This window comes from Balaenoptera physalus (genome assembly GCF_965194825.1).
Source record: "Balaenoptera physalus genome assembly, chromosome: 3".
Taxonomy (NCBI): Eukaryota; Metazoa; Chordata; class Mammalia; order Artiodactyla; family Balaenopteridae; genus Balaenoptera; species Balaenoptera physalus.
The window spans coordinates 141289267-141315397 of record NC_138890.1 but is presented as its reverse complement, the minus strand read 5'-3'; the positions used below and the strand labels follow the sequence as shown (position 1 = coordinate 141315397).

Below are 26131 nucleotides of genomic sequence, written 5' to 3'. Positions count from 1 at the left end.
CAACAGCTACCTCAAATTTCAAGAGGATGATGTAATTACATTTAACTCGATAGAGACCATGTTTTTCCAAGATTGTCAGTCTCTATAAAACTCTAATTCCAGCTTAAAGGGTTAGTGATATTTTGATACCCAATCTTGGCAATTTGGAGACAATTTTAACTAAAAAACCTTCCTGCAACAAATACTTAAGGCAACAGATAAAACATTCTTTTAAATGTACGAATGAGTTCACACACACACACACACACACACACACACGCACACAAAATCAAGTCACCAGATGACAGAAACGAGAAGGGAACTGAAAGCCATACATGACTACTGCAGCTGGGAGGCTGACGGACCAGGTGGTCCTAGAACAAAGGGCTTGCATTTTAAAGCCCACAGAAGGTCAGAAAGCAAGGCCTTGAGTCCATGTGAAACAGAGAGATGGACTTCATGGCCCAAGTCCATCTCACCAACACAAAGGCTGAACATTCAAAGAACTGGTATTTCAAGCAAAAGGTGAACCAAGGAAAAACGAAAAACACCTCGGTGGCAAAGGGAGATGGCAAAGAAGCTTGTTTGTCTCTGCCTGGGTTTGGGGTGAGGACAGAAGTACTCTGAAGAAACTGGTTCCCCAGAGAATTTTTAACAATGGGCCGGCACTTCAAATTTCTATTATCCACGTAAAGAATCCTTACGACAAGAAAATAGAAACTTGTTCCAAGCCAGTATTACCCCTGTGGCTCCTGGCACAAGCAAATATAAACCCCCCTTTGGAGAGATGTTCCTACAATCCAAGCCACAAGTTTTCATAAAGAAAAACAAACAGGCAGTTAAAACGCTGGAGCAGTCATGAAGGGCCATAGTATATGCAACTTAACTTCAAATGATTTAGAAAAAAAAAGTGAGTGTGGAGAGAACAAATGATAAATGGAGTAAACTGCTGAAGGTACATCTGAATAAAAGATAGATGGATGTTCTCTGCACAGTTTTACTTTTATAACTTCACTGTAAGTCTGAAATCACTTCCACAAAGAAAGTTTAAGAAAGACAGTTAAATATGAGATTGCAAAAAAAGATCACAACATAAATCATTTTGTATATGACAATTAGAAATTTTTGTAATCATTTTGTATATGACAATTAGAAACAGTAGGGTTAGAATGAAAAGAAAACAAAAATATGAAGCAAAAATAAGCATGTTTAGAATGATGAGAAAAAAAGGACTCAAAACTTTAAGATCAAGATACTTTGAACAAAATGCAGAAACAAAATTCAGTTTGAAAACCAAATTGAATTTCTATAACTAAAATAGTCACTAGAAATAAGTAGGAAAAACAGATTGGACAAAGATGAAGATTGAAGAACCAAAATGAATCAAGGTAGCCTCAAAGAATAAAGGAAGAAGGAAAATTTGTCTCACCAGACATAGCAAGATTTACAGTAGGTAAGAAAAATTAAGAATGCAGTATTGGCGTCAAGACAAACAGAAGAAAGATCCACATTCATGGACACAGGAATAAGACACAAATCTATAGGGAGTTACATGGTACACAGAGGGACGTTTTATCCAAGAGAGGAAGGATGACCTGTTGCTGAGATGAGTAACTATAGAATATTTCAGTCCTACCATTTACCACATATAAAAACTAGCCAGATGGATTAAACACCTAAATATAAAAAGCAACAAGGTTTAGAAGACAATGGAATTTGATCATAGTAAGGAAACTAAGTCACAGAGAGCACAAAAAGGACTTTAACACTCAAAGCTTCTATGTGACAAGACATAAAATGGGAAGACAGCACATACTGGGAGAAACTAAGGATCACTTTCCAGGCCATGTAAGTAATTACAAATCAGTAAACAAATCAGTAAGAAAGACAAATGATCCAACAGAAATACAGGCAAAGGACACAAACAGGTGATTCTCAAACAAAGAAATCAAGAGGTCAATAGAAACATGAAAAGAAATTCACTACCACTAGTAGGGAAATAAAAGTTTACAATTTCGTACAATCAGACTGACAGAAAAATAGGTCTGGTAACAATTAAGTGTTGCCAACAATGGGAAATAGGAACTTTCACATGTTGCTGGTGGGAATATTAAGTGGTATAATCATGATGGAAAGCAGTTTAGCAACATTTAGTGAAGTTGAAGATGCATATAGCCTATAACGTAACAATTCTACTTCGTTACCCTAAATAAATTCCTGCACGCGCACAAAGATCCTTAAAGATGTTTGCACAGCACTGTGGGAAGTAACAAGTGTGAACCAACCAACCATCCATAAGTGGGAGGGGCTCTATAAACTGTGGTTTACTCTGAGTAGGTTATTATTTGGCATTTAAAATGAATGAACTAAAGCTATATATACATCAATCAACATGAATACCAAAAATACTGAATAAAAAATAAGTTGCAAAAAGATGTGCACAATAAGGTACCATTTAGGTTAATACTACTGTGTATGGTAATACCTATCATTTACAGCCATATATGAAGTAAAAAGACAGCACAAGGACACCAATGTCAGGACAGTGATTACCTCTGGGGGGGAAGTTATGGAAGGACTGGACTTGAAGGTGAGGTATCAATTATAGAAACAGAGAATGGTTTTTACTACCTATAAAGGGTTTTATTTCTTTGAAAAGACCCCAAGTATATATTGATAAGTGAAATTGGTTCAATCTTGACAGTGAATCAATATGCCCTTTTTTGTGTGTGGTTTTTATATTTTTGAATATTTCATAATTTAAAATTGAGAAGTTACGCAGTTCTTCTTTCTACCCCTTTGTGCCCGAGGCATAGGACAGTCAGTGCCTGCTATCCAGAGGAAACAAATGGGGATATTCTGATAAGCTGGTTGTAAGTTTGTTCAAAGTGGGGAAATGTTCTCTTGCTCACAGTGCAGTTCTGTTTATCACAATTAAAGCACTCATTCTATAAACGGCTCTTTTCTGGAAGGGGAAGTGTGCAGAGATTTAGATTTTAATTAACTGACCCACCAAATATTAATAAGATCCACAGTTCTTAGTATCTGCAAGTATTAACCTGTACCATGAAAGCTGCTGACTATATAGTGAACTACAACCATCTTGCCCTTCTACTGTAACTACCTGAAGGTTTAGACGATAAAAACAAAATATTAGAGGAAATATAAAACAAAAATGCGTGCATTGAGGGATTCTTCCAATCCTTCATTGTTAGGGTGACAAGACACTACATACTGAATCAAATGTTCCACCTGAAATGGTTCCAAGTGGTAACTATAAGAATATTCTAGTGAGACAAACCTTTACCCTATATTTTAGAACGATGTGAACTCTTCAAAAAGCTACAACTTTGTGCCAGTGAGGGTATGGTTTTCTGTAATTTACTATCTTACCAAAAAATGGTCGGGAAATGACTGAGACCACATACCTGGATCAGCCGCAGTGAAAGGAACACCATCAGATGTATAAAACGTTGGCTCATTCTAGGAGGAATCAGAGAGATTAAAACATGTTATCATTTCAGAATTGATTTTTTAAAGCACATTAATTGAGCATGGCTGATTTCATTCATCTGTACCTGATAATACAAGAACAAGCAAAAAACTAAATTTCTAGCAGCCATTTTCATTTCACTGGGAAAGTCTATGGTCTTCAGATTACTATTCTATTATCTCAAGTTCTTGTGGGTCTAACCCCACCGTCTGCCGCCTGTCACACCCTTGGTGACTTGGTGTGTTGTGCACTGTAATTTAGTGTCAGCTGATTTTTAGTTGTGGTTCCCACCCCCTGCAACCATTTTTTTCTTTAAGTAATTCCAAGACTGGATTGTAAGAGAATTCCTCCATAGTTTCTTTCTGTTTGATCCTGTCGAGAGCTTCAGGGCATCACTGGCCTGGTAACCATTTTCATTTTCTTAATTTACTTTACTACAAAATGCCAAGTAAAAGTTTGAAATGCAGGCCTTTGATCATGAATTCTCTGGAAAAACTGCTTTGAGGAATCCCTACACTCACCCAAGTCCAAGTCAAGCCTTATTCATTTCCCTTGCCATTGAATGGCTCTTTGTCTAGTCTACCCTTTCACTGAGGATTCCTTCCATGGCTGCCATGTGACTCTAAGCCAGTGAAAAGAGTTAGTAGGTATTAAATTCTGAGATAAGTTTATGTAACTTATCTACAAATTGCCAAAATTGAATTCAAGCAATAACCAAATTTAAAATGCAAACACTGGCATACCATAAAATAATTAGGATCATTTTCAGGTGTTGCTTCCCTGTATGTTGAAGTTGCATGGACTCTACCCCAGTTACTTGACCGGAGTTCTACAAGCTTCAAGAGCATCTGTTTTACATCTCTGCAGACAAAAGTTGAAAATGAGTTAAAACGAGCAAGTGTTATCATGCTCTAATATATCACAGATGCCTAAAACGTTGTTTCAAAAATTTAACATGCTTTGATATTCTAGACATTTCCTATAATAACACAAATTTATCTTTTTAAAAAAATGCACATCACTCCTTTACTATACTGATCTGGAAAAAAGGATTTAGTACAGTTATGCTCAAATGAGTACTGGGCCCAAGTGAAAGGCCAAGCAACTGGAACATGATTCAGAAATCTGGCACAGTGAAAGACACACTTGGTCGTGATCAAGAGGCATTTCACTGCCATAAAACGATAAGGCAGCAGAGGGATTCTAACACACACGAGAGGATGAACTCCTACACCTTAGAACTCAAGGGCTTATCCCATGTTGGTGTAAGGAATGGCTTATTTTCTGATGACCACATGTGGGAATATTTTAATAGCCATCAGAAACCCCAGAAGGTTTTCTTTTAATTATATAATTTTTAAATCTACAAACAATAAATGCTGGAGCGGGTGTGGAGAAAAAGGAACCCTCCTGCACTGTTGGTGGGAATGTAAATTGATACAGCCACTATGGAAAACAGTATGGAGGTTCCTTAAAAAACTAAAACTAGAACTACCATATGACCCAGCAATCCCGCTACTGGGCATACACCCTGAGAAAACCATATTTCAAAAAGAGACATGTACCACAATGTTCACTGCAGCACTATTTACAATAGCCAGGACATGGAAGCAATCTAAGTGTCCATCGACAGATGAATGGATAAAGAAGATGTGGCACATATATACAATGGAATATTACTCAGACATAAAAAGAAATGAAACTGAACTATTTGTAGTAAGGTGGATGGACGTAGAGTCTGTCATACAGAGTGAAGTAAGTCAGAATGAGAAAAACAAATACCGTATGGTAACACATATATGTAGAATCTAAAAAAAAAAAAAAAAAAAAAGTTCTGATGAACACCCAGGGGCAGGACAGGAATAAAGACGCAGACATAGAGAATGGACTTGAGGACACGGGGAGGGGGAAGGGAAAGCTGGGACGAAGTGAGAGTAGCACTGACATATACACACTATTAAATGTAAAATAGATAGCTAGTGGGAAGCAGCTGCATAGCACAGGGAGATCAGCTCAGCGCTTTGTGACCACCTAGAGGGGCGGGATAGGGAGGGTGGGAGGGAGACGCAAGAGGGAGGAGATATGGGGATATATGTATACGTATAGCTGACTCACTTTGTAATACAGCAGAAACTAACACATTGTAAAGCAATTATACTCCAATAAAGATGTTAAAAAAATTAAAAATTAAAAAAAAAATTATATACTTTTTTTTAAAAGTAAATATAACACATAAACATTCAGGATTGATCCCGATCTTCTGGAGCCAGGGAGGAAATATTTGTTTGAATTGCCACGCATATTACATTCATTCTCCACTGGAATGACTAGAGCCACCCCGTCACCTGACTACAGAATAATACAGGACTGGCCCCATGGAACATAAATAGGCTCTCTTGCTTTCCCTCGCTGGTCACGCCTTAACATGGTTCCCCCATCCCGTACTCAAGCAGGTCCTTAGTAATAAACAAAGCATTAGCTAACCCCCCTGAATTACTTCCTGTCCACACTCTTGGACGAGTCTTCCCTTGTTTGGACTGACAACCCTGCCCCCGAGGTGCCATTCTGACTAGACTGCATGAAGGGAGTGGGTGCAAGAGAAAAAAATGGCTAATATGAAATTGGAAGCCACTAGTCCCCATCTGGAGCTACAGCTCACAGATGTGGTCAGTTTGATATGTGTAGGGGAGAAGTGCAGAGGAATGGGATGCGCAGGGAGGGTGTCCTTGGGAGTAGCTGGTCTGCTGCTCGCCCTCACTTCTTGGCCTTGCCCTGGGCAGCCACAGCCTCCATGGCTTTACACACAGTCTCCTCATCCCCTAGGAACTGCACAGGCTTGATGGGCTTCCTGTTCTGGTCCAATTCATAGTCAGCAGGCTCAGCTCCATGACAACCTCTTCAGAGACCCTCTCTGCTTGACAATGCCGCTGGAGGTTGGTGCCATGGGCTACAGTCAATACCCCTTTCCTCTCCTTGATCTGGGAAACTATTTCTTCCTTCCAAAAGGGCAGAGCTCTGGTAATAGTATCCTCAGACTCTCACAGGAGGGTAGCTAATCTCCAGCGAGGTCTCCATACCTTCGATTCTCACTGATGTTGCTGTAGAAGGGGTGACCGGGCTCCACGGGAGGTAGGGGGACTTCAGAGGAGCGCCTTCAGATCTTTACTGGGCCTCGCTATGCTTGGCAGTGGTTCTGCTTTACTGAGGCCAGACGCCCTCACTGCCGCCCACTGAGGAGCCAAGTCCTCACCTCTGAGAGCCACATCTGGTCAGTGGCATCCAGCACTGTCCGGAGGGTCTGAATTGCTCTCCTATGCACTGAGGTGAAGTCTACATGCTCGCACCCCACTGCCTGGCTCCTGTTGCCTTTTTTTTTTTTAAGACAGGCTTGAAATTTATTCCATGTAACTGTGGCTATATATGGTTCTTAAAGGCAGTGTGATCCTGCTAACACTTTTATACCTCCAACTGGACTTATAGTGGTACTTTACCCAAATATTTATTGAGCTTAAAAGTATTAATCATTTTATTTTTTAATGGACTCATATTCCCACAGGAATATCTTAACTTCTTCCATTTATAAGCATAATTGAAGAAAAGTGGCTAGGTGAGCAGAAGCCATAGGTAAAAAAAAAATTTCTGTAGATCTATAAAGAGTATTCTGATGAAGCACAACAGATGAAAAACAACCCCAAAGAAAAAGCAAGGAATTGAGATCTACTGGCTATCTATATTACTTCTTTTCCTACCTGCTGCAATTTGCGTCTAGGACAACATTTTCAATTCTCTGAATAATTTCTTCCATGTCAATCTTTCCTTTCTCCTTCCAGGCATCTTCTAAAACTGACCCTGTCAACTAAAAAAGCAAGTATCAGTAAAATAAAGAATTCAGTAAAGTACAGAAATTCTAAAAAGATATTAGTAGCAGTTCAAGCATTCTTTAAATAAGACGAATTTAGCAAGTTAAATATTCCTAATTATTTTCTAGCATCTAATATTCAGGAATCGCTATACTTTTTCTTGACAGGGAAAAGGAATGAACTATAGCAGAAGTTTAATCATAGGCTTTATATGCCAATGACTATATGGCACGTTTGCTATATGACCAAGGCTATAAAATTTTAATCAACATATCACTTTTTGAAATATGCAACATCCAACAAGTATAGAAACTTAGAATTTAAAAAACACAATCAGGAAAAAATGAGTTAAGGATATAAACAGGTAATTCACAGAAACTAAAAAAATGGCTTACAAACAAAAAAAGGCTTAAATTCACTAGTGCTTTTAGTCACGGAAATGCAAATTAAAGTGAGGTTTTTGTTTTTACTCATCACGATGACAAAATAAAACCTAGGATTGATTCTATCCATCACTGATAAGGATATGGGAAAAGAGGTATACTCATTCACTGTTGGTGGGAACACACTCTGGCTCAGCATTTGGAAGGGAAATTTGGCATTACTTATCAAATTAAGGTATACATATGCTCACTGAGCCACCAAATCTGTGGGTAAGAATTTAAGTTACATAAACAACTGCATATATAAAGATACAATGAAAGATTACTGACAGTGCTACAGTGGCTAAACTGAAAATAACTGTTCAAGGATGGAATGGATAAACAATGTGCATGCATACAATGGAACACTGGGGAGCTACTGAAGAAAGAGCCATGCAAAAATCCAAGATCTTCATTTGGTGGTAAGAAAGCAAGCCACAACAGAGTAAGATCTTATGAGAGCACACATGCAGATAGAGGAAAGGAAGGAAAGGGACTTTACGTATGGGGTGGAGTGAAGGACTTCCATTTTTCACTTCTAAATTTTGCTTCTTATATTAAACAATAAGTATATATTGCCTTTCCAATATTTAAATTCGAGAGTAAAGTAAAATGTCAATATTTAACTTAAATAACTTACTCTTGGATCTATTTGTGTATTATATGTACTTTCCTTCCTTTAAATTATACACTAAAGGGATGAAACAGTTACATTTTAAGAAAAAAAATAAGTAAAACCTACCTTCAGTAATTTTACTGCACAAATTAAGTTGTCATCCATAGGATTAGAAAAGAGGGCATTCAGCAACTCCCGAAGACCGACCTGAAGAATGTCTGCCCTTGTAACCTGTCCATTTGTTCCTTTGATCTTTTGGGGAAAAGAAAATGAAAAGCAACTATGCCAAAATATAACACAGATATACAAATGGTCTAACAAAGTGCTGGCAAAATAAGTGTTTTAAGTTAAACAATACAAAACATATGGTCAGGATAATTTAAGCCTCCTTTAATATTACTGCTTCATAAAGCAGTCTCTAGCCTATTAACACCTTTTTGGGAACACAGAGCTTTTTTCTGCTTTTTATACTATTTAAAAATACTCTAACTTGCACCAGAATGGAATACGTATCTCAGCTCTCTGGCTTGAAGAACTGTAGGTTCAGGAGCCATGCCTTATCTTTATAACTCCCACCACACATATCATCATGACTTCTACATAGGAAGTTCAACTGCGTTCTTAAAGTGACAATTCATTTAAGGTACATTTTATATTGGTGCTCTTATTTGGCTTATACAAAAATAAACTGAGAAAGATTAAGGCATGAGATTTTTTTAAAAATTAAGGCCATCTGTGGTAAAAAGGGATAGTACATTAGGCACGAGACTGGACAAAGACCTTTTAGATGCATTGACTGAGACGTACATTTGACGGTGGATTCGTGTGTCTTTTCAGTGGTATTTACAATACTAAGTCCTCAAATCAGGGTTTAAGAAGGTATACCGATATCTGGGACTAACTAGTCGAAAAAAAAAAAAAATCAAGCAAATCCATTACAAAGTAATATTCAGCACTTATGTTGCCTACCAACAAGCATATACTCAAGTATACCACCAATTTAGCTGTATACTTTGTACAAATACATTCTATATAGAAGATTAATATATAAAATAGGACCAAAAAGAACTACTGTAGGTGAATTAGGTGAAAAAAACCAAACAAAAAACACAGAAACTCTAGTCTCTCCCCTCTTCAGTTTTATGCTCTGTCGGGCAAGTTGCTTTTGGGTCACCATCTGAAAGTCAACATACTAAATGTGCTAATATTTATGATACAAGGATTCAAAAAGGTGTGATTGTCTGTATTCCAAAAGCTTGAAATCACATGTAAACCATGGCTTTCCAAAAGTACATAAAGACTTTAAAATGCTTAGTAACTATCTCCCAACACTGCCCATGAACAGGAAGACAAAATGGTACATATGTTCCATTTGAGGACAGATACTACCGTGAGTAGGTACTGAGACTATTTTCTTTATATCCCATTTCACTCTTAACGTCATAAAAGAGTAAACACAAATCCCTTATTGAGATCAATTTATATTCTCAGGCTTTGTCAGTACTAAAAAGAAAAATTTCTCCTCACCTCCAGGTTAAGATAAAGTTCTCCCAGAAAGAGTACAAATGCATGGAATCGTTTTCGAGTCACTTCATCCCCTTTTGCAGCTTGATCTTTAACTTCATATTCAGTCCGACATCTAATAAAGACATATCTTTTGTAATCTCACATTGCTTTGTTTTTTAAATAGTCAAACAAGATGACCATTTGTCAGTTTGGTTGTTCACAAGCAATAGAGAGGCAAGTACAATGCACCAACACTCTGATTTTCTGTAATAAAAAGTGTTCCTGTCTATTGTAGCGATCAGAATATATATTATCTTTTCACACAAAGATTCCTAGTTTTAAGAAACTGATAAGAATAGTTGAAAATAAACCTATTACTAGAACAAATTGTAACAAGTTACAGCTGCAGATTTCATGAGGTTCGCTGGCACTAAAAACAAACATTGGCACTAAAAACAAAACAAAAATACCTCACTGCCTCACCTTATTTATTGCCTCATAGGCTTTTTAAGAAAGCACTGTTTTTATGCGAAGCATCTCTAAAATATTCTGCTCTTGTTGAAATACGAACTTTGAACAGAGCTTTAAAATATATATATAAATACAGACGATGTCCAACTAAGCTGAAAATGAATTAAGCCCATTATTCTTATAATTTCTATTATACAAATCAGAGAAGTCAAGTAAGAGGAGAAGTCCCCAATTGAAACCACATAGAAACATAGAAGGCAATTAATTTGGTCTTTGTTTGGGTCTTTGTTTCTAATAGAGACTAAAGGAGTCAATTAATTTTCCCTTGTTTGATTTCTCCCTGGCTTGGTCCATTCACCTTAGAGCTTACATAGTTCTTTATTATCTAAAATAATCACAATAAGCCTGTCATTGTCTATACCAGTGAATTATGGTGTCAGCTACTGTTACTAAAATGAATTTTTAAAATGTACTTTTAATGCTCACCATTTTGGTGTTAAAGATTTTTAAATTTTTATTGATAAGGTGTAAGAACATGCTAGAAAAGTCATGTGTTTTATAAAATTGATTTTGATAGTTCTCCTTTTAAAGACCAAGGGAGCAGCTTATGAAGGCTTAATGGCTTTCATACCTGAGGTACCAATTTAAAAAATTTTCAAAAAGAACCTAAAGAAAAAAGTCATTTCTTGTCCAAGAATTTACCTTGGTTCAGTTTACGTATCAATCATAAACCCAGCTTAGCTTATTGTGCCAATGCTTACAAGCTATATTAAGTGAGTAACATCTGTTTGAGTCAGACGTGGAAAGATATTGGTTATCTTCTCATACATACTAAGTTAATTCCTCATCAGAAAAAAAGTTGGGATATCTATAAATAGAACACTGGTTAATAATGGAAAGGATCAGTTAATTAATGCCAATTCAGTTATCCAAGCACCTTGTTGGCTGCTTTCCTTTCTGTCCTTCCTTTTACGACTTTTCTGGTAAGAGCTTCGATGAAATGACCTTTTTGTTTTATCAACGCCATGACTATTAGATTATATATTAATATATGTTAATGTATGTACAAATGCAAATTCCTACCCTTGTACATGGTTGATTATCTAGGTGAGAGGAAAGACTCTAAAACTTTAAGCTAAAGATTTTCAGTTATAAAAGCAATACATGGCTATTTCAAAAAGGTTAAAACAGAAAAATATAAAGAATAAAGACACTGCAGCCCAGAAATAACTGCGTGAAGGTAACTTCTATCTGTTTCAAAGTATTCTACATTTTTAAGTTAACAGAATTATGACCTTTTCACTTGTTATATGATTAGTGTTTTTCCATGCTGATAGCTTTGACAGTATCCTAGTACTAGAGAAGCACACACAGGGGATACAGAGTCAAAAGAGCCAGAAGAGTGATTCTCAACCATGACTACACAGTAGAATCACTTGGGGAGATTTATAAACCATGCCCACGCTTTCCTTCAGTCTAATTATATCAGAATTTCCAAGACTGGGGGCTTAGCCCCATTTTAAGTCTCTAGGTAACTCTAAGGCAGAGCCAGGGGTGAGTAGCACAAGGGAAGATAAGCAAGCCTTTCTGCCATCCTACCTCCTCAAAGTACCAACTTTCACATCTTTCCAGAAGCTATAATTTGTACTTTAATTATTATGTAAGGTTAGATATCTTTGTAACTTTGTCATTTATATTTTTCCAAACTGCACCTATCCAGAGTCATTCCAAATACTTCTATTAAAAACAGAAATATTTCTGGCCTTTTTCTTACTCATTCCTAAGAGGCCCCTTTTCATATTAAATAAATGAGCTCACTGCCATATGTTACAAATGTCCCTATTTTTACTTCACTTCTTATAAATTTATGACCCCTCCAATATTATAATCTATATGAAATTAAGTTTAATCTCTTGTTTTAGGGCCTGCAGGTATCACGTCTTGCTTAAAAAGGCTTTACCAACCTAATATTTTTGTTTGTCATTTTTTCCCCTAGTATTTACTGTTTTAGTTTTATATTTGAAATATATTTTGGTGTAAAGAATAAGACAGGAACCCATCTTTGTTTTTTTTCCCCCCAAACGACTAGCCAGTTATGTCAGCAGCACAATTTGTCTTTTACTTATGTATCTGAATTGTCACCTTCGTTAAAAGCTTAATTTTCAAGTGTCTCTGGAGTGTACTTTTGGAATCTTTATTCTGTTCCAGTGCAGTTTAACCACACGATGGAATACTTTGCAACCATTAAAAGTATCTTTAAAGAACTAGCAGGCAAACTCTAATAAACTCAAAGACAACCTTGTTATTGAATAAAAGAACTCAGATTATAAGAAAATTCATTTCCCTACATTAGCTCATTAATTCAATGTCATCCCAAAACATAAATAAATAACAACATTTGTGTAATTTCACATGCTGATTCTAAAGTTCAGAGAAAATAACCATGCAAAAATAGCAAAGAAGACTACACACACACACGAATGGGGAACTAACTAGACTAGTTGTGAAAAAATGAGAGTTTTTTAATAGCCTGGTAATAAAACAGGAAGAGAACAAGTAATGAATGGAATATAATGAAAGTCCAGAATCAATGCAAATATAAGATGTAGTGTGATAAAGGCAGCAGTTCTAATAAGGAATGGATCATTCAAAAAAGTGGTATGGGGACTTCCCTGGTGGCACAGTGGATAAGACTCTGCGCTCCCAATGCTGGGAGCCCGGGTTCGATCCCTGCTCGGGGAACTAGATCCCACATGCATGCCACAACTAAGAGTTCGTGTGCCACAACTGAGGAGCCCACATGCTGCAACTATGGAGCCTGCCTGCCACAACTAAGACCCCATGTAACCAAATAAATAAATAAATATTAAAAAAAAAAAAAAAAAAGTGGTATGGGAAAAATTGGTTAAACATGTGGCAATAAATGAAATTAGATCCATACTCAAGCCAAAAGTACTAAAAAATATGTAAAGTAACCATTTTTAAGATCTTGGAAAAGGAAAAGGCCTTTCTAGGCACAAAACCAAAAGCAGAGACCATTATAAGAAAAAGGCATATATATGACTATAAACTTAATACTATACAAATAAGAATGGTCTGCCCTTGGACTTCCCTGGTGGCACAGCGGTTAAGAATCCACCTGTCGGGTTTCCCTGGTGGCGCAGTGGTTAAGAATCCACCTGCCAATGCAGGGGACACGGGTTCGAGCCCTGGTCCAGGAAGATCTCACATGTCACGGAGCAACTAAGCCTGTCCACCACAACTACTGAGCCTGTGCTCTAGAGCCCGCGAACCACAACTACTGAGCCCGCGAGCTGCAACTACTGAAGCCTGCGTGCCTAGAGCCCGTGCTCCACAACAAGAGAAGCCACTGCAATGAGAAGCCCGCTCACCACAACAAAGAGTAGCCCCTGCTCGCTGCAACTAGAGAAAGCCCCTGCACAGCAACGAAGACCCAGTGCAGCCAAAAATAAATTAATTAATTTAAAAAAGAAAAAAAAAAAAAAGAATGGTTTGCCCTATTCTCCCCTGCAACTTTCTATAAAGAACAGTCTTTAGCAAAGAAGAATGGTCAAATTCTAGTACATTTAGAAGTAGTTTTCCTTTAATTTCATATATACACACTAACCTTTGAAGTAGCAATTGGCGGAAGTTGCCACTCTGTGGGCTAATTGTCAGATGATGGGACAGGTAATTACAGAGGCGAGCTCCCATGTAAGAGAAATTTGGGATAGATGTGGCCTTTCAAAAAGAAAAAAGTTTTATATGACACAGACACATCAAGTTATTAATGCAAACACTTAACAGCAATATTCTAAAGAGGAAAAACATTCCTGCCCCCCAAAACTGTACAGAAAAATGTACAAGTCATTTGTAATTGTTAGGCATAAGGATATTAACTCTCCCTCCCAACCTTACACCAAGAACCAGAATAAGTACAAAGAAAAACATTAAGGTAAGCTCTCCCCACCATTTACCCGAGGTTAGCAGAAAGCAAAGAGATAAATCTCTCTTTACACCAACTAATTTTTGCACAAAATATGTACATGTACCCAGTTGCATAGTGCCAATTATGAAGTATATTTGCCAAACTAATGATCTGTGGCATTTCTCAGGAATAGGATGGCACCAACTTTGGCATCTAGCAGTCCAGAACAAGAATCCCAGGCCTGTTTTGTGACCCTGGATATCTCTAAACCTCCCTGAGCTTCAGTTTCTTGATTCCTGAAGAGGTAATTAATGGTACCTGATGCAAAAGATTAACATTTCAACAACACTCCAAATACTTAGGGTAAAAGAGGAAATCAAAAGAAATAAGCTATTTTTAATAAGAAGACAGTGGAAAAACACTGAGTATCAAAGACTGTGTGACATAGCCAAAGAAATACTCAGGAAGTTTAACTTTCACTGCAGTTTTTAAAGAACAGTAGAACACACGCATTAAGAGGTTAAGGGACTTGGCCAGTCTCACAAAGGTAGCAGTTAACCAGAGTCTAGATCTAACAAATGGCCTGATGCCCCTCCAATCCTATGTTGGGTCTAGTTACTCATGTGCAACCTTAGACAAGTCATTTAACCTCTGTTAAGCTATGTATAAAATGGGGATAAGAGTAATACCTTGCAACCACTGAGGATTGAATGAGTTAACTACAGGTCAAGTGTTTAGCATTGCCTGGCATGGAGTAAGTACTTTATAATTAGAACTTCTTATTTCTAATTATTTCCTTGCTCACACAGGACCCTGTACATTTCTCAGCAAGGAAGAAAGACTGATTTCTCCCGACATTCATGTATGTGCATCTGGTACCTCAAAAGACTTGAAATTCAAAATTTATACTTTTCCCATTATTGGCATTGCCTGCTTTCCTTTACTTTTAAAATTTAAAGTAAATTTAAAGACAACAAGGCTGGTCATTAAAGTTTCCTGCTTCCCTGCTATACCTCAATTTTACTTCCATAGACAACCACTTTCAATTCTTTCAGCTGAAAAGGTTTTAACCTCCGTATCTCCATGCTCCATGATTTGAGTTTAGCCATTTCTTACTAGCTCCCCACGAAGGAAGATGAGCATTTACTTTACACCCTGTTTAACCTTACTTCATTCCACTATGGTATAACTATAGATACACCGTGATTTTTTTAATTAGTTTTGTGTTTCCCTTTACAGCTGTACCATGTATTATGCTGATTTCTCCTCTCTTGCACAACCTTGTTTTCCCTAGACTTAATTTTTTCTACTTTTTAAATATTATTTCTCACTGACTTCTCATTAGTTTGTTCTTCTTAATATCTTCAAACATAAGGGAGTGTGCTCATCTTACCAGGGAAGTCTTTCCTGGAGCATTCTGCCCGATTCCAGCGAAGCCTTGTACCTCTAGGCCTACTATGTGCATGGCTACTATCTTGGGATCTCCTTTCACCATCATCTGGATGATTCACTTAGCCTCTCCTGTAAAATTCCCTGTTTCCTAGTTCCCATGTCTTCATCCTTAAATCGTCCTTTTGGTGGAGTACCTCCTTCAATAACTTCAAGAAGGATTATGATAAAACTTCAAACTGGTTACTCAGTGCAAAAAGATCTAGACAGTCTAATTTTTTTAGATTTTCAAGCAATCTTTTTAGCCTCATTCCATCCTTATCCTAGAACCTTTTTGGAGATTCTGCATCATAAATCAGGGCGATTCTCGACTTTCCCCACTGGCTTGGAATTCAACTTTTTAAAAAATCCACCAGGTCAGTTACCACTCACCCATCTGTGTTCTAGTCTCCAAAGTGGGTACTTCTATCTCCTTTCGCCGTATAAGTCCTTATGGGCTTTTAGTGTTTTAAAATCCCCACACTGTCATTTTAATAGTATTTGGTGAGGAATCAAAATTGAATATGTACGTTTAATCTGCCTTTTTTTTTTTTAAACAATAGGTCTTCTCTTGTTAGTTGCTATGAGTAAATTCCCTCAATGAAACTTAAGAACTGTTGGTAAATCTATATCACTGACCATAGAACGTTAGAACTTAAAATAATACTAAGTACATCTTTGAAGCGTTGGCTTTGAGACAATCACAGAAATTGTAGTTTGTTAGGTTAGAGCCTTTCTAACCAACCCTGATATAATACGAGCATAATAAGAACTATAATAATAATATAATTCTGATATAAGAACTATAATCAAGCAGCCTATTGAAGGGCTGAAACTAAATAGAGCCAGAAAAGCAAAAAGAAAAAAGTAAAATTCTTCCATTTTCTTAACTAATATTCTTTTTTAATCCATTTAGATGGCAAAAGTAGGAATCAGGACAAATAGAGCAGTTCTATCTTCCTAAAACCTCAGGCATTTTCAGAAATCTAAGAGTTAGCCAGGTAATACTGGGGTCCAGTAACAATCCAGAACAAACTGGAAAAGTAGTCAAATGAAACACTAGGTAGGATTATGAAAACATAAAAAAACAACCTGCTATCATAAGTCACCATTACATATATTCCAAGTTTGAGCTGCTCTTTCAGCAATGACTGAAACAGAAATATAACCTTTGGTGGCGTTTATCTCCTACTCTGTTTCTGGCCAGTCTCCTCACTGACCTTAAATTTGTCTTCAAAATAGAGTGTTGTCTATTTTTTCCCTCTTAAAATAGCGTTAATGTGTCAATGACCAATATGCTAGAATTAAAACTAAACTTTGTGTGAACAACCTAGACTGACATTAGATTTTTTAAAGGAATTGAGATGTAAATCCTTGACATTTTTAAAGACAAGCAGAAATGTTAAGACTTAAATCAAGGTGTTTTGTGGTCCTTTTTTTTAAATAAAGAATCATTTATGAGGCAAAAAAGTTCTCCCATGACTTTTTTTCTCCCCTACTCCAATAATGGCAGATCCTTATAAAACAGAGGTTTGGAAAAAAGGCATGATACTCATGTAGTGTCCTCAGAAGTGTCCAAAGCTCCTTCTAACTGCCTGTACAGAGCCTTGGCTACACAGGAAAATTTGCAGTCTGGCTCTAGTCCTGGATCCCTAACTACAGAAATTCTGTACAACAGAGACTTAAAAGCTCTCATGAACCATAAAGAGTCAAGGAGTGTGGAGGCTAGTGAACATGTCCCTGGCCCCCCTCAAGGAGCAGCCACCACCTTCGGGCATCAAGGAAGCTATCCAGTGATTGCCCCATGCTATTAGCCAACCTACCTGTTGATAGATGAGTTCCACAAGTTCTTGCAAAGCATCATCTGTTGTAACCCAGCCATTCAGTGTCTCTGCAAACTGTTCAATTTCAGTTTCAAAACTGCCAGGCTGCTCTGTAAGATGATTCAAAAAATCCTGAACATATTCTGACAAAGTGGGATAATCCTCACAACCATCCTCATAGGATTCCTATAGATCAAAATGTTAAAAAAAAAAATTAATCCATGCAACTGGCTAAAAAAACATGAAGCAGCTTTGAGTTGGGATGTCTCTAGCTCAAATGATATTTTTAAGAATCCTTAACCTGATAAAATGTGTTATTTTCTTCAAAAAGTTAAGTCCACTTCTTCTTTGCCCAATAGCCAAAATGTTATAATAGAAGGGCTTCATCTAGCTGGGTAGAGAATTGTCTTCTCACCCCTGGTAGATTTACAAGATGGCTGAGAAATAAAGTTTAAACCAATATTTCATTATAATACCAAGATCAAAATTAAGATTTAGAGATACAATAAGATCCAGGATTTGTTTCAAAATGGGAGGGGGAGAGGGACCAGAAATATAGAAACAAGAATGGCCACCTGGAGCTAACTATTGAGGCCATGGGCATTCATTATACCATTCTCTATCCTTGTAGACATTTGACAATTTCTACATTGAAAAAAAAAGTTTGTCATCTGTCAATCCCCAAGGACATGGAAATAAATATATAGTTAAGTGACTATAAAATATCATAGTGTACAGTGGTAGGAGACTTGCTATGTCCAAGTTTGCAGCCAATCTTGATAGTTGCAACAGTTTCCAATTAATATCTATCACTATCACCCCAATGTTCATAGCAACATTATTTACAATAGCCAAGGCACGGAAGCAACCTAAATGTCCATCGACAGATGAATGGATAAAGAAGATGTGGTACTTATATACAATGGAATATTACTCAGTCATAAAAAAGAATGAAATAATGCTATTTGCAGCAACATGGATGGACCTAGAGATTATCATACTAAGTGAAGTCAGTCAGACAAAGATCATATGATATCACTTACACGTGGAATCTAAAAAAATGACACAAATGAATTTATTTACAAAACAGAAATGGAGTCACAGATGTAGAAAACAAACTTATGGCTACCAGGGGGGAAAGGAGGGAGAAGGGATAAACTGGGAGAATGGGATTGACATATACACACTACTATATATAAAACAGATAACTAATAAGGACCTACTGTATAGCAAAAGGAACTCTACTCAATACTCTGTAATGACCTATATGGGAAAAGAATCTAAAAAAGAGTGGATATATGTATATGTATAACTGATTCACTTTGCTGAAACTAACACAACATTGTAAATTAACTATATTCCAATAAAATTTTTTAAAAAATATACCACTATCACCTTTAAGTAGTTCCCAACCTTTTAATTAAAAGAACACAGAGCCATATTTTAGTACTATTTAATCTTTAGAGAGCCTTACAGCCAATAAAAATTTCTGGGAAGACAGACAAGGGATAACAGTAGTTACATCTGGAGTGAGGAAACATTTATGTTATAAATACCGACCCTTTATTATGAAATTTTGAAAGCCGTTAAGCATTATAAATGCATGTATATTAAATAATTACTTAATGTTAACCACAAACGTGTGAATTTTACAATTAAAAACTAGTTTAAGTTTCTGATATACAGTTTATAGAGTTTTACAGATTTGTAGTATCCTACTATTAATGACAATGAAAAGCAGGAAGTCTACAGGTCCCAGTTGATGGTACTGATTTCCTAACTGTTCCTATCAAACGTCATTCATTGTGGCAAAATGCAGTTTAGAACACTGATTTCAGTCTTTCTTTTTCCAAATAAGCATAACTCTTTTAAGAGAATTTGAAGTGTGAAAGTAAAAGAGGAAAGTAGAGCTGTTCTGAATAAAGCTGAAAAGGGGATTCAGAGCCTGTTGTTTCAAGCAAAAAGGGAGACACAGAGTATTCTGAACAGATGAGCACTCCAATGTGTTTGAATCGAAGCTTGTATTAGTCCTCTAGTAGCAGATTTTTTTTTAAACATTATCAGAGTTATTATTTTAATTAATTAATTAATTAATTTTTGGCTATGTTGGGTCTTCGTTTCTGTGCGAGGGCTTTCTCTAGTTGTGGCAAGCAGAGGCCGCTCTTCATCACGGTGCGCGGGCCTCTCACTGTTGCGGCCTCTCCCGTTGTGGAGCACAGGCTCCAGACACGCAGGCTCAATAGTTGCGGCTCACGGGCTTAGTTGCTCCGCGGCATGTGGGATCTTCCCAGACCAGGGCTCGAACCCGTGTCCCCTGCATTGGCAGGCAGATTCTTAACCACTGCGCCACCAGGGAAGCCCCCAGATTTTTTAAAGTATACATTTCTTCAGTCTTCAATGTGAAGTCAAATGGCTTCCAAGCAGAGGAATATTTAAGATTTATTTTTCTTAGAGTTCTGTGACAAGAGGTTAGGAGGGACATCAACTAGAAAACTTACTTCCGGGGGGAGGCGGTGCATATGGGGGGATAGGGGTATATGGGAACTCTCTGTACTCTCCAATCAGCTGTGCTGTGAATCTAAAGCTGCTCTAAAAAAATAGTCTATTAATTTAAAAAAAACAAAAAAACAAAAACAACAACAAAAAAGAAAACTCACTTCCCAGTAGGTACTTTGAATACATTGTCAAGAGATGAGAACCTAATCCAAAGCAGTGGGGATAAAAGGAAATGATCACTTAGGTGGAATAGTCGAGACTATTTTAGTTAACTTGATTGAAAGTGGGCAAGAGTGTGAAGGAGGAAAGTGAGTCAATACACCACAAGCTTTTAGCCTGAGCAGTTAGTTAGAATATAAAAGTATAAGAAGAGGTTTGCAAAAGATAAATTCTTTTTTGTTCTTGAGTTTGAATGTGAGATCCTCAGAAGAGGTCAAGACAAATGGAAACACAAGCCTGGGGTTAAGAGGAAGAATTAGATTCCAGAGTTATCAACAGGCAGGTTGGTGATGGTCAGATTCTAGGGGATTCTAGTATCACTAAGGGAGGTAATAAAACAGACAAAAGACAGAACCTCAGAGCCTGCATTCTGAGGGAAGGAGGAATGGTCTCAAAGTTGGGAGGATGAAGTACTGCCACAGAAGCCAAAAAGGAAAAGGTAAATGAGGAGAGGTGCTCATAATAGCAAATGCTACAGAATAATTTCATTGGCTGAAATCTGAGAGAATGATGGTTGCAGAGTGTTAGGAATCAGAACTATGCACACAGAGAAAAAAACTGAGAAAATTAGTTAGTTATCTTAAATATTCAGTTTTTATAAAAAGGAGGAAATCCTGAAAGACTGAAAAGGTACCCTTGGCACCTAGAACAGGACCCACACAGGGAATTAAACCTTACAGATCATACTGTGGTCAACAAAGTCTATTTAGATGAGGTTTAAGAGGACGATAGATTTTAAAACCCAAACAACATCAGCATCTGTCACAAAAATACTATCAGTACAATTAAGAGGATCAGTCTGCAGAGGTTTGAACGGTCAACGAGAAGTAAAGTGGTACCAACAGTGAATAATTTTTCATTTTGGAGAACATCACTATTGAAAGGCAGGAGAGAAACTGGGCAGTAAGTTGAAGGAGGGTGTTCTTAGCAAAAGCTGGGATTTTTTGTGCACATGTGGGTGGGGGGGGTTGTCTCTTAATAAATGCTTTATCAACTCCTATGTGGAATTTTTGGTTCTCGTTAAGTGAACCGTGATTAAATATTCAAGATGTAATGGTTTACCTGAGAAGAAGCAATGGCCAGGAATAGATGGATACAGCAACTCATTGGTAAGAAGGCATGTAAAGCAGTAAAATTCTAGCAGTGGGATTAGAGGAAGGATTGAAGATAAAAGGGCTTGGAGTTTTAGAAGGGTTATGAAAGCACGGCAAAAGACTATCAGAAAAAATTTAAAAAGCATGCATTCTTGAGAGCAGATCCAGTTCAATGATACCAGGCAATAGCTTCTCATGTGTATAACAAAAGCAGACTCAAGGAATTTCTGGAAACCCAGCTAGGAGACCACTAGAAGAGAGGCTCTACAAAGACAAGAATTTTTGTCTATTTTATCCACTGCTGTATCCCCAGCCCTTGACTTGTGGTAAGCATCCGACTTTTTATTTATTTATTTATTTTATTTTTGGCTGCGTTGGGTCTTCATTGCTGCATGCAGGCTTTCTCTAGTTGCAGCGAGCAGGGATTACTCTTCGTTGCAGTGTGTGGGCTTCTCACTGCGGAGGCTTCTCTTTGTTTCCGAGCACGGGCTCTACGCGCGCGGGCTTCAGTAGTTGTGGCTCGCAGGCTCTGGAGCACAGGCTCAGTAGTTGTGGCGCATGGGCTTAGTTGCTCTGCGGCATGTGGGGCTCAAACCTGCATCCCCTGCATTGGCAGGCAGATTCTTAACCACTGCGCCACCAGGGAAGCCCTCAACTATTTCTTAATGAGTGAGTGACTTTGGATTACGGTTACTACAAGGAAAAGTTTCCCTCATAACCAGATTTTATCCCAAGACTCGGGAAAAACAAGGATTTTGCTGTTCTGTGACTAACTGGATTGAGAAAAACTCCTAGGTTTGACAGAGGGTAAAAGGGTAAGGCCCGAAAATATATCAGGGCAGGGGTAGCAAGCTTGAATGCCTATAGAATCCAGGTGGATTACAGGCAAATGAAGTAAGCCAGTGAGCAAATTAGAGCTTACACATTCCATATAAAGGGGCTGCCTCTATTCAGCTCCAGCCAACTTTGCTCTATCAAAACAGCAGTCCAGTATGGCCAGATCTTATGGATTTCAAGAGAAACCAAAAAATTCAGATTTGCAATATCTAATTTAAGTACTGGTAAATTATAAAGCCCCTCTTAAAAAAACTCAGGGCCAAAAAAGACACACCTGCAGGGTACACGTGAGCCACAGGCTTCCAGTTTGCAATCTTTTCTGGCAAAATGAGTGCAGCAGGAGCTGAGGAGACCAAGGAGCGCCTAAAAGATGGCAGTGGCTCAAAGGAAGTGGACTAACATGGCTCAACACATTGCTCTCAGGAATCACTTGAACTATGTATAAGACTAGTTGGTAAAGAATAGCAAAAAAAAAATTGCATCCCTCCCACCATAAGATAGCCCAAATCAATAGGAAGACAAACAAATGAGGAACCATTTGTGGTTCTTAAGGTAAGTATCCTTAAGAGTTATTCAACTACTCACAGCTCTCCAGTGGTTCCCTTCTTCTCTAAGCCAAATACAGTTTTGGGGCAAGAATCCAGCTGCTCTCATTTCTACTTTACCTGATTGATGGCCCATTCCACCCCAAATCAATTGCTCTTCCTACTATGCCTATATATTCCCCTCTCTAGCCCCAAAGTTCTTCTTAATGCAGTCTAAGATGCATGAAGTTTCTAAAATATGGAATAAAGCTTTCCCATGCTTTCTATCAAATATGGAAGTCAAGTCCCCCCATTCTCCCCCCAAAAGTAACAAAAAAAGGTGTGCCACCATTAGTTGATCAGGTACATTCAAATTAAAAAACTAACACCCACCCACCAGAATGGCTAAACTTAAATAGCAAATACCTAGTGCTGGCAAGGAACTAAAGCGACTGGAAACCAAACAGTACTCAACGCATACATTGGAACAGTCTCTTTGGAAAAATATTTGGCAGTCTACTAAAGCTGGCTACCTTAAGTCCCAACAACTCCACTCCTAGGTATATACCAAACAGAAACAAGGGCAAATGTCCACCAAGGCATGGACAAGAATAGCAGCCCTAATCGTAAAAGCCCAAAAGTGAAAGCTACCCAAACGTTCATCAATAGACAAATATTCACACAATGGAATGCTATGAGAATTAGTCACCTCCAATTACATGCTACAATATGGATTAATTTTGATATTGAATGAAAGAAAAATATATTTTATATGACTCCATTTATATGAACTTTGAACAGAGGCAGAACTATTGTTAAAGCAAAATAGCGGTGACCTTTGGAGAGCAGTAATGATTAGAAGGGGACAGAGCGGGCTTTGGGGATGTTGATAACGTAATGTACACTATTCTGTATATTACATGTCAAAAAATGAAGACAGGAAAAATAGGACTTATGCTAAAGTATTATCATTTCTTCAATCCAGAATGGTCCCTGCTCTACTTATCTACAATTAATTGCTATGCATTTACATAGCAAAACAAATTCCTTTCTATATATCCCAATTGTGCTTGGCATTTTTTCCTGCCATTTAAGTGTGATCAATTTCTAAAATTCTTATGTTATTGACAAAGATGACTCTGAAAGTTTAAAATACTTTATCAAAAGTTTAAAACACTTCATCAAAACTCCCTACATTTCTACATAACTGTTAATTAGAACCAGAAACACTTCTATTTTAACATAACAGAGCCCCAATGTGTATTTCTCAACATTCAAAAACCTACCTGAATTAGTCTGCAGCAAAACCACTGATAATTTACCCTAAAGCTACCAATGAGTATTCAGCTGTCCTGCTAAAATCAAAAATTAACTTTGCCAGGCAACTATTCTATAGGTTGTCCATAAAGTCAGGACACAGACTTTAGTTTTATAGACTGAAAATGTCCTTGACCGCCTTAAATTTATTAGCCTAGAGATAGTCTACAGATGCTGGAAATATAGCAGTGAACAAAACAGACAAGATTGTCTACTCTCAAGCTTACATTCTGATACCTTGAATAACTACAAAATACATTCTTGAATCAATTTTGTTTCATGATTTCAATAAATCCATAAAATGTTTTATGTGTGGTACAGAAAGCACACCAGTATACTGATAAATGATGCAATAACCATATTATTCCAATAATGTTAACCTAGGGTTGCAGTAAAAGTGTACTTACTGTATAATTAGAAGAATAACTTGATGGGTAAAATTCAGGGGCGTTCACAGACAGCTTAGACATTAACACAGGAGCTGCAACCACCTGGGGTTTAGCCATTGTTGACTCCGAATTCTGCTGTGGGCTATTATCCTGCGAACTAGGTGGAGCTCTCGGGGGCCTCGTTTGTTCTGAGAAAGGAAAAAAAAAATCGGTGTTAGATGCGTTCATTCCCTTGTATAACTTACAGTACACTGAGAAGCCATCTGAGCAGGGATGGTTTTTAAGTCAAACAAGAACCCTCACGAAATTTAAGGTTATCGCCAGGATATGTGTAGAGAGCCTACAAAAAGGAACAATAGACTTGCTTTAGCTCATTTATGAACAGACCTGCGTCCTGAATAAACACTTGAGGGCTTCTTTTTCTTTTCTTTTTTTTTTTTAAAGTCGGTTAAAAAGAGATGGTTGCCCGCCTAAGGCCTCCCTCTCGGGGGCTGGGGAGGGGGAGGCGATTTTTACTTCCTCGCGGGACAACAGAACTCGGGAGACCGCGCACCGGGCCCCTCCCCCAGCCGGGGCGCACAAAGGATTCCAACGGCCACCTTCCAAACCCCGTTCCGGGCCCGTCCCCACCCCGTAACAACCGGGCCCCTCGGGGAATGCTTTCGGGGAACCGGGAGGAAAGAGGAGACAGAGCGCCGCCCTCGCGCGCGCGCGGAGGGCCGTGGGGAAGCGTTTGGCCCAGGAGGACGGGGTCCCCTAGAGCGGCTCCGTACCTGGGAGCGCCCCGGGCCGGGGAGGCCTCTGGGGGCCGGCGGGGACCTCGCACTGGGCCCCTGGCGGCGGGGCCGTCCTGGGCTGGCGCAGCGGCGGCGGCTGCAGGAAGCCCGGGGCTTTGGGCTGCGGCGGCGGCGGCGGGTGCCGCGGCCGCTCAGCAGGCCCAGCTCCGTTCGGGAAACCGCCGCCCTCAGGCCCGCCCCCTCCGCGGCCCAGGCCCAGGCCCCGGCTCCGGCCCCGACCAGCACCTGGGGCCCGATCGAAACCGTCCGACATGCTCCTCCTCCTCCTCCTCCTGCGGGGGCCACCGCCGCTGCGCTCGTAAGAGGACGCCGGGAGAGGCGTCGCAGGCCGGCTCTCGCCGCCGAGCTCACTGGGGCCTCATGGAGGAGGAGGGCGGCGGGCCCCTGCTCCGCGGTTCGGCGGAGCGGACGGCAGCTGAAGCACCCGCCAAGGCCGCCGCACCGGAGCGCCCGGCCCCCACGGCTACCCTCCGCTTTCTGATTCTCCCCCAAAACCCAGCTCCCCCGCCTTCGGCGCGTCGGGGGCGAAGGCGGGTCACAGCGGCCCCCCGCGGCCCGGAGGCCCCGTTCGCAGCGGGCCGGCAGCCGCGGCCCTGCAGGCCGCCGGGAGAGGGGCAGCTAGACCGCTGGACAGCCCTGCTCGCCTCGGGCCGGGCGAGGGCATGTCGGTTCCCGGGGCCGGGCTCGGGGCAGAGGGGGGCGCTTACCCCTGGCGGGCCCGGCCTACACGAGGCTCTATGGAGAGAAGTCAGACACTGACGGTTGATGCCAGGAAAATAAAAATACGGGGGGAGGGGGCGTGGAGCCAGAGCCAGGGTTCGCGGACGCGCAGGTGTGTTCAATGACCCGGCGCCGGCGAGACCGGAGGACTGGTCGGGAAGGGGGCTCTGGAAGCTGCTCTGCCACCTGCTACGTTAGCCGCGGGGAGGGGA

At 39.2% G+C, this 26131-nt stretch overlaps 1 protein-coding gene across 4 annotated transcripts in view; it reads right to left on the bottom strand.

Moving 5' to 3' along the window:
* Positions 1 to 25931, bottom strand: part of PAIP1 (poly(A) binding protein interacting protein 1) — a 28764-nt gene extending 2833 nt beyond the window's left edge. The window contains exons 1-9 of one of the 4 annotated variants that reach the window (XM_082455915.1): positions 25907 to 25931; positions 24421 to 24590; positions 17527 to 17712; positions 13976 to 14088; positions 9898 to 10009; positions 8497 to 8622; positions 7222 to 7328; positions 4216 to 4333; positions 3408 to 3462 (exon numbers count right to left, since the gene is read on the bottom strand). In XM_082455915.1, coding sequence (XP_082312041.1) covers positions 3408 to 3462; positions 4216 to 4333; positions 7222 to 7328; positions 8497 to 8622; positions 9898 to 10009; positions 13976 to 14088; positions 17527 to 17712; positions 24421 to 24519 — 916 coding nt within the window. In that variant the 5' untranslated portion in view covers positions 24520 to 24590; positions 25907 to 25931. Of the gene's footprint in view, positions 1 to 3407; positions 3463 to 4215; positions 4334 to 7221; positions 7329 to 8496; positions 8623 to 9897; positions 10010 to 13975; positions 14089 to 17526; positions 17713 to 24420; positions 24591 to 25175; positions 25718 to 25906 lie in introns of those variants that run through there. The other 3 variants (XM_082455912.1, XM_082455914.1, XM_082455913.1) reach the window with 3 other exon arrangements.
* Positions 25932 to 26131: the final 200 nt, after the last annotated feature.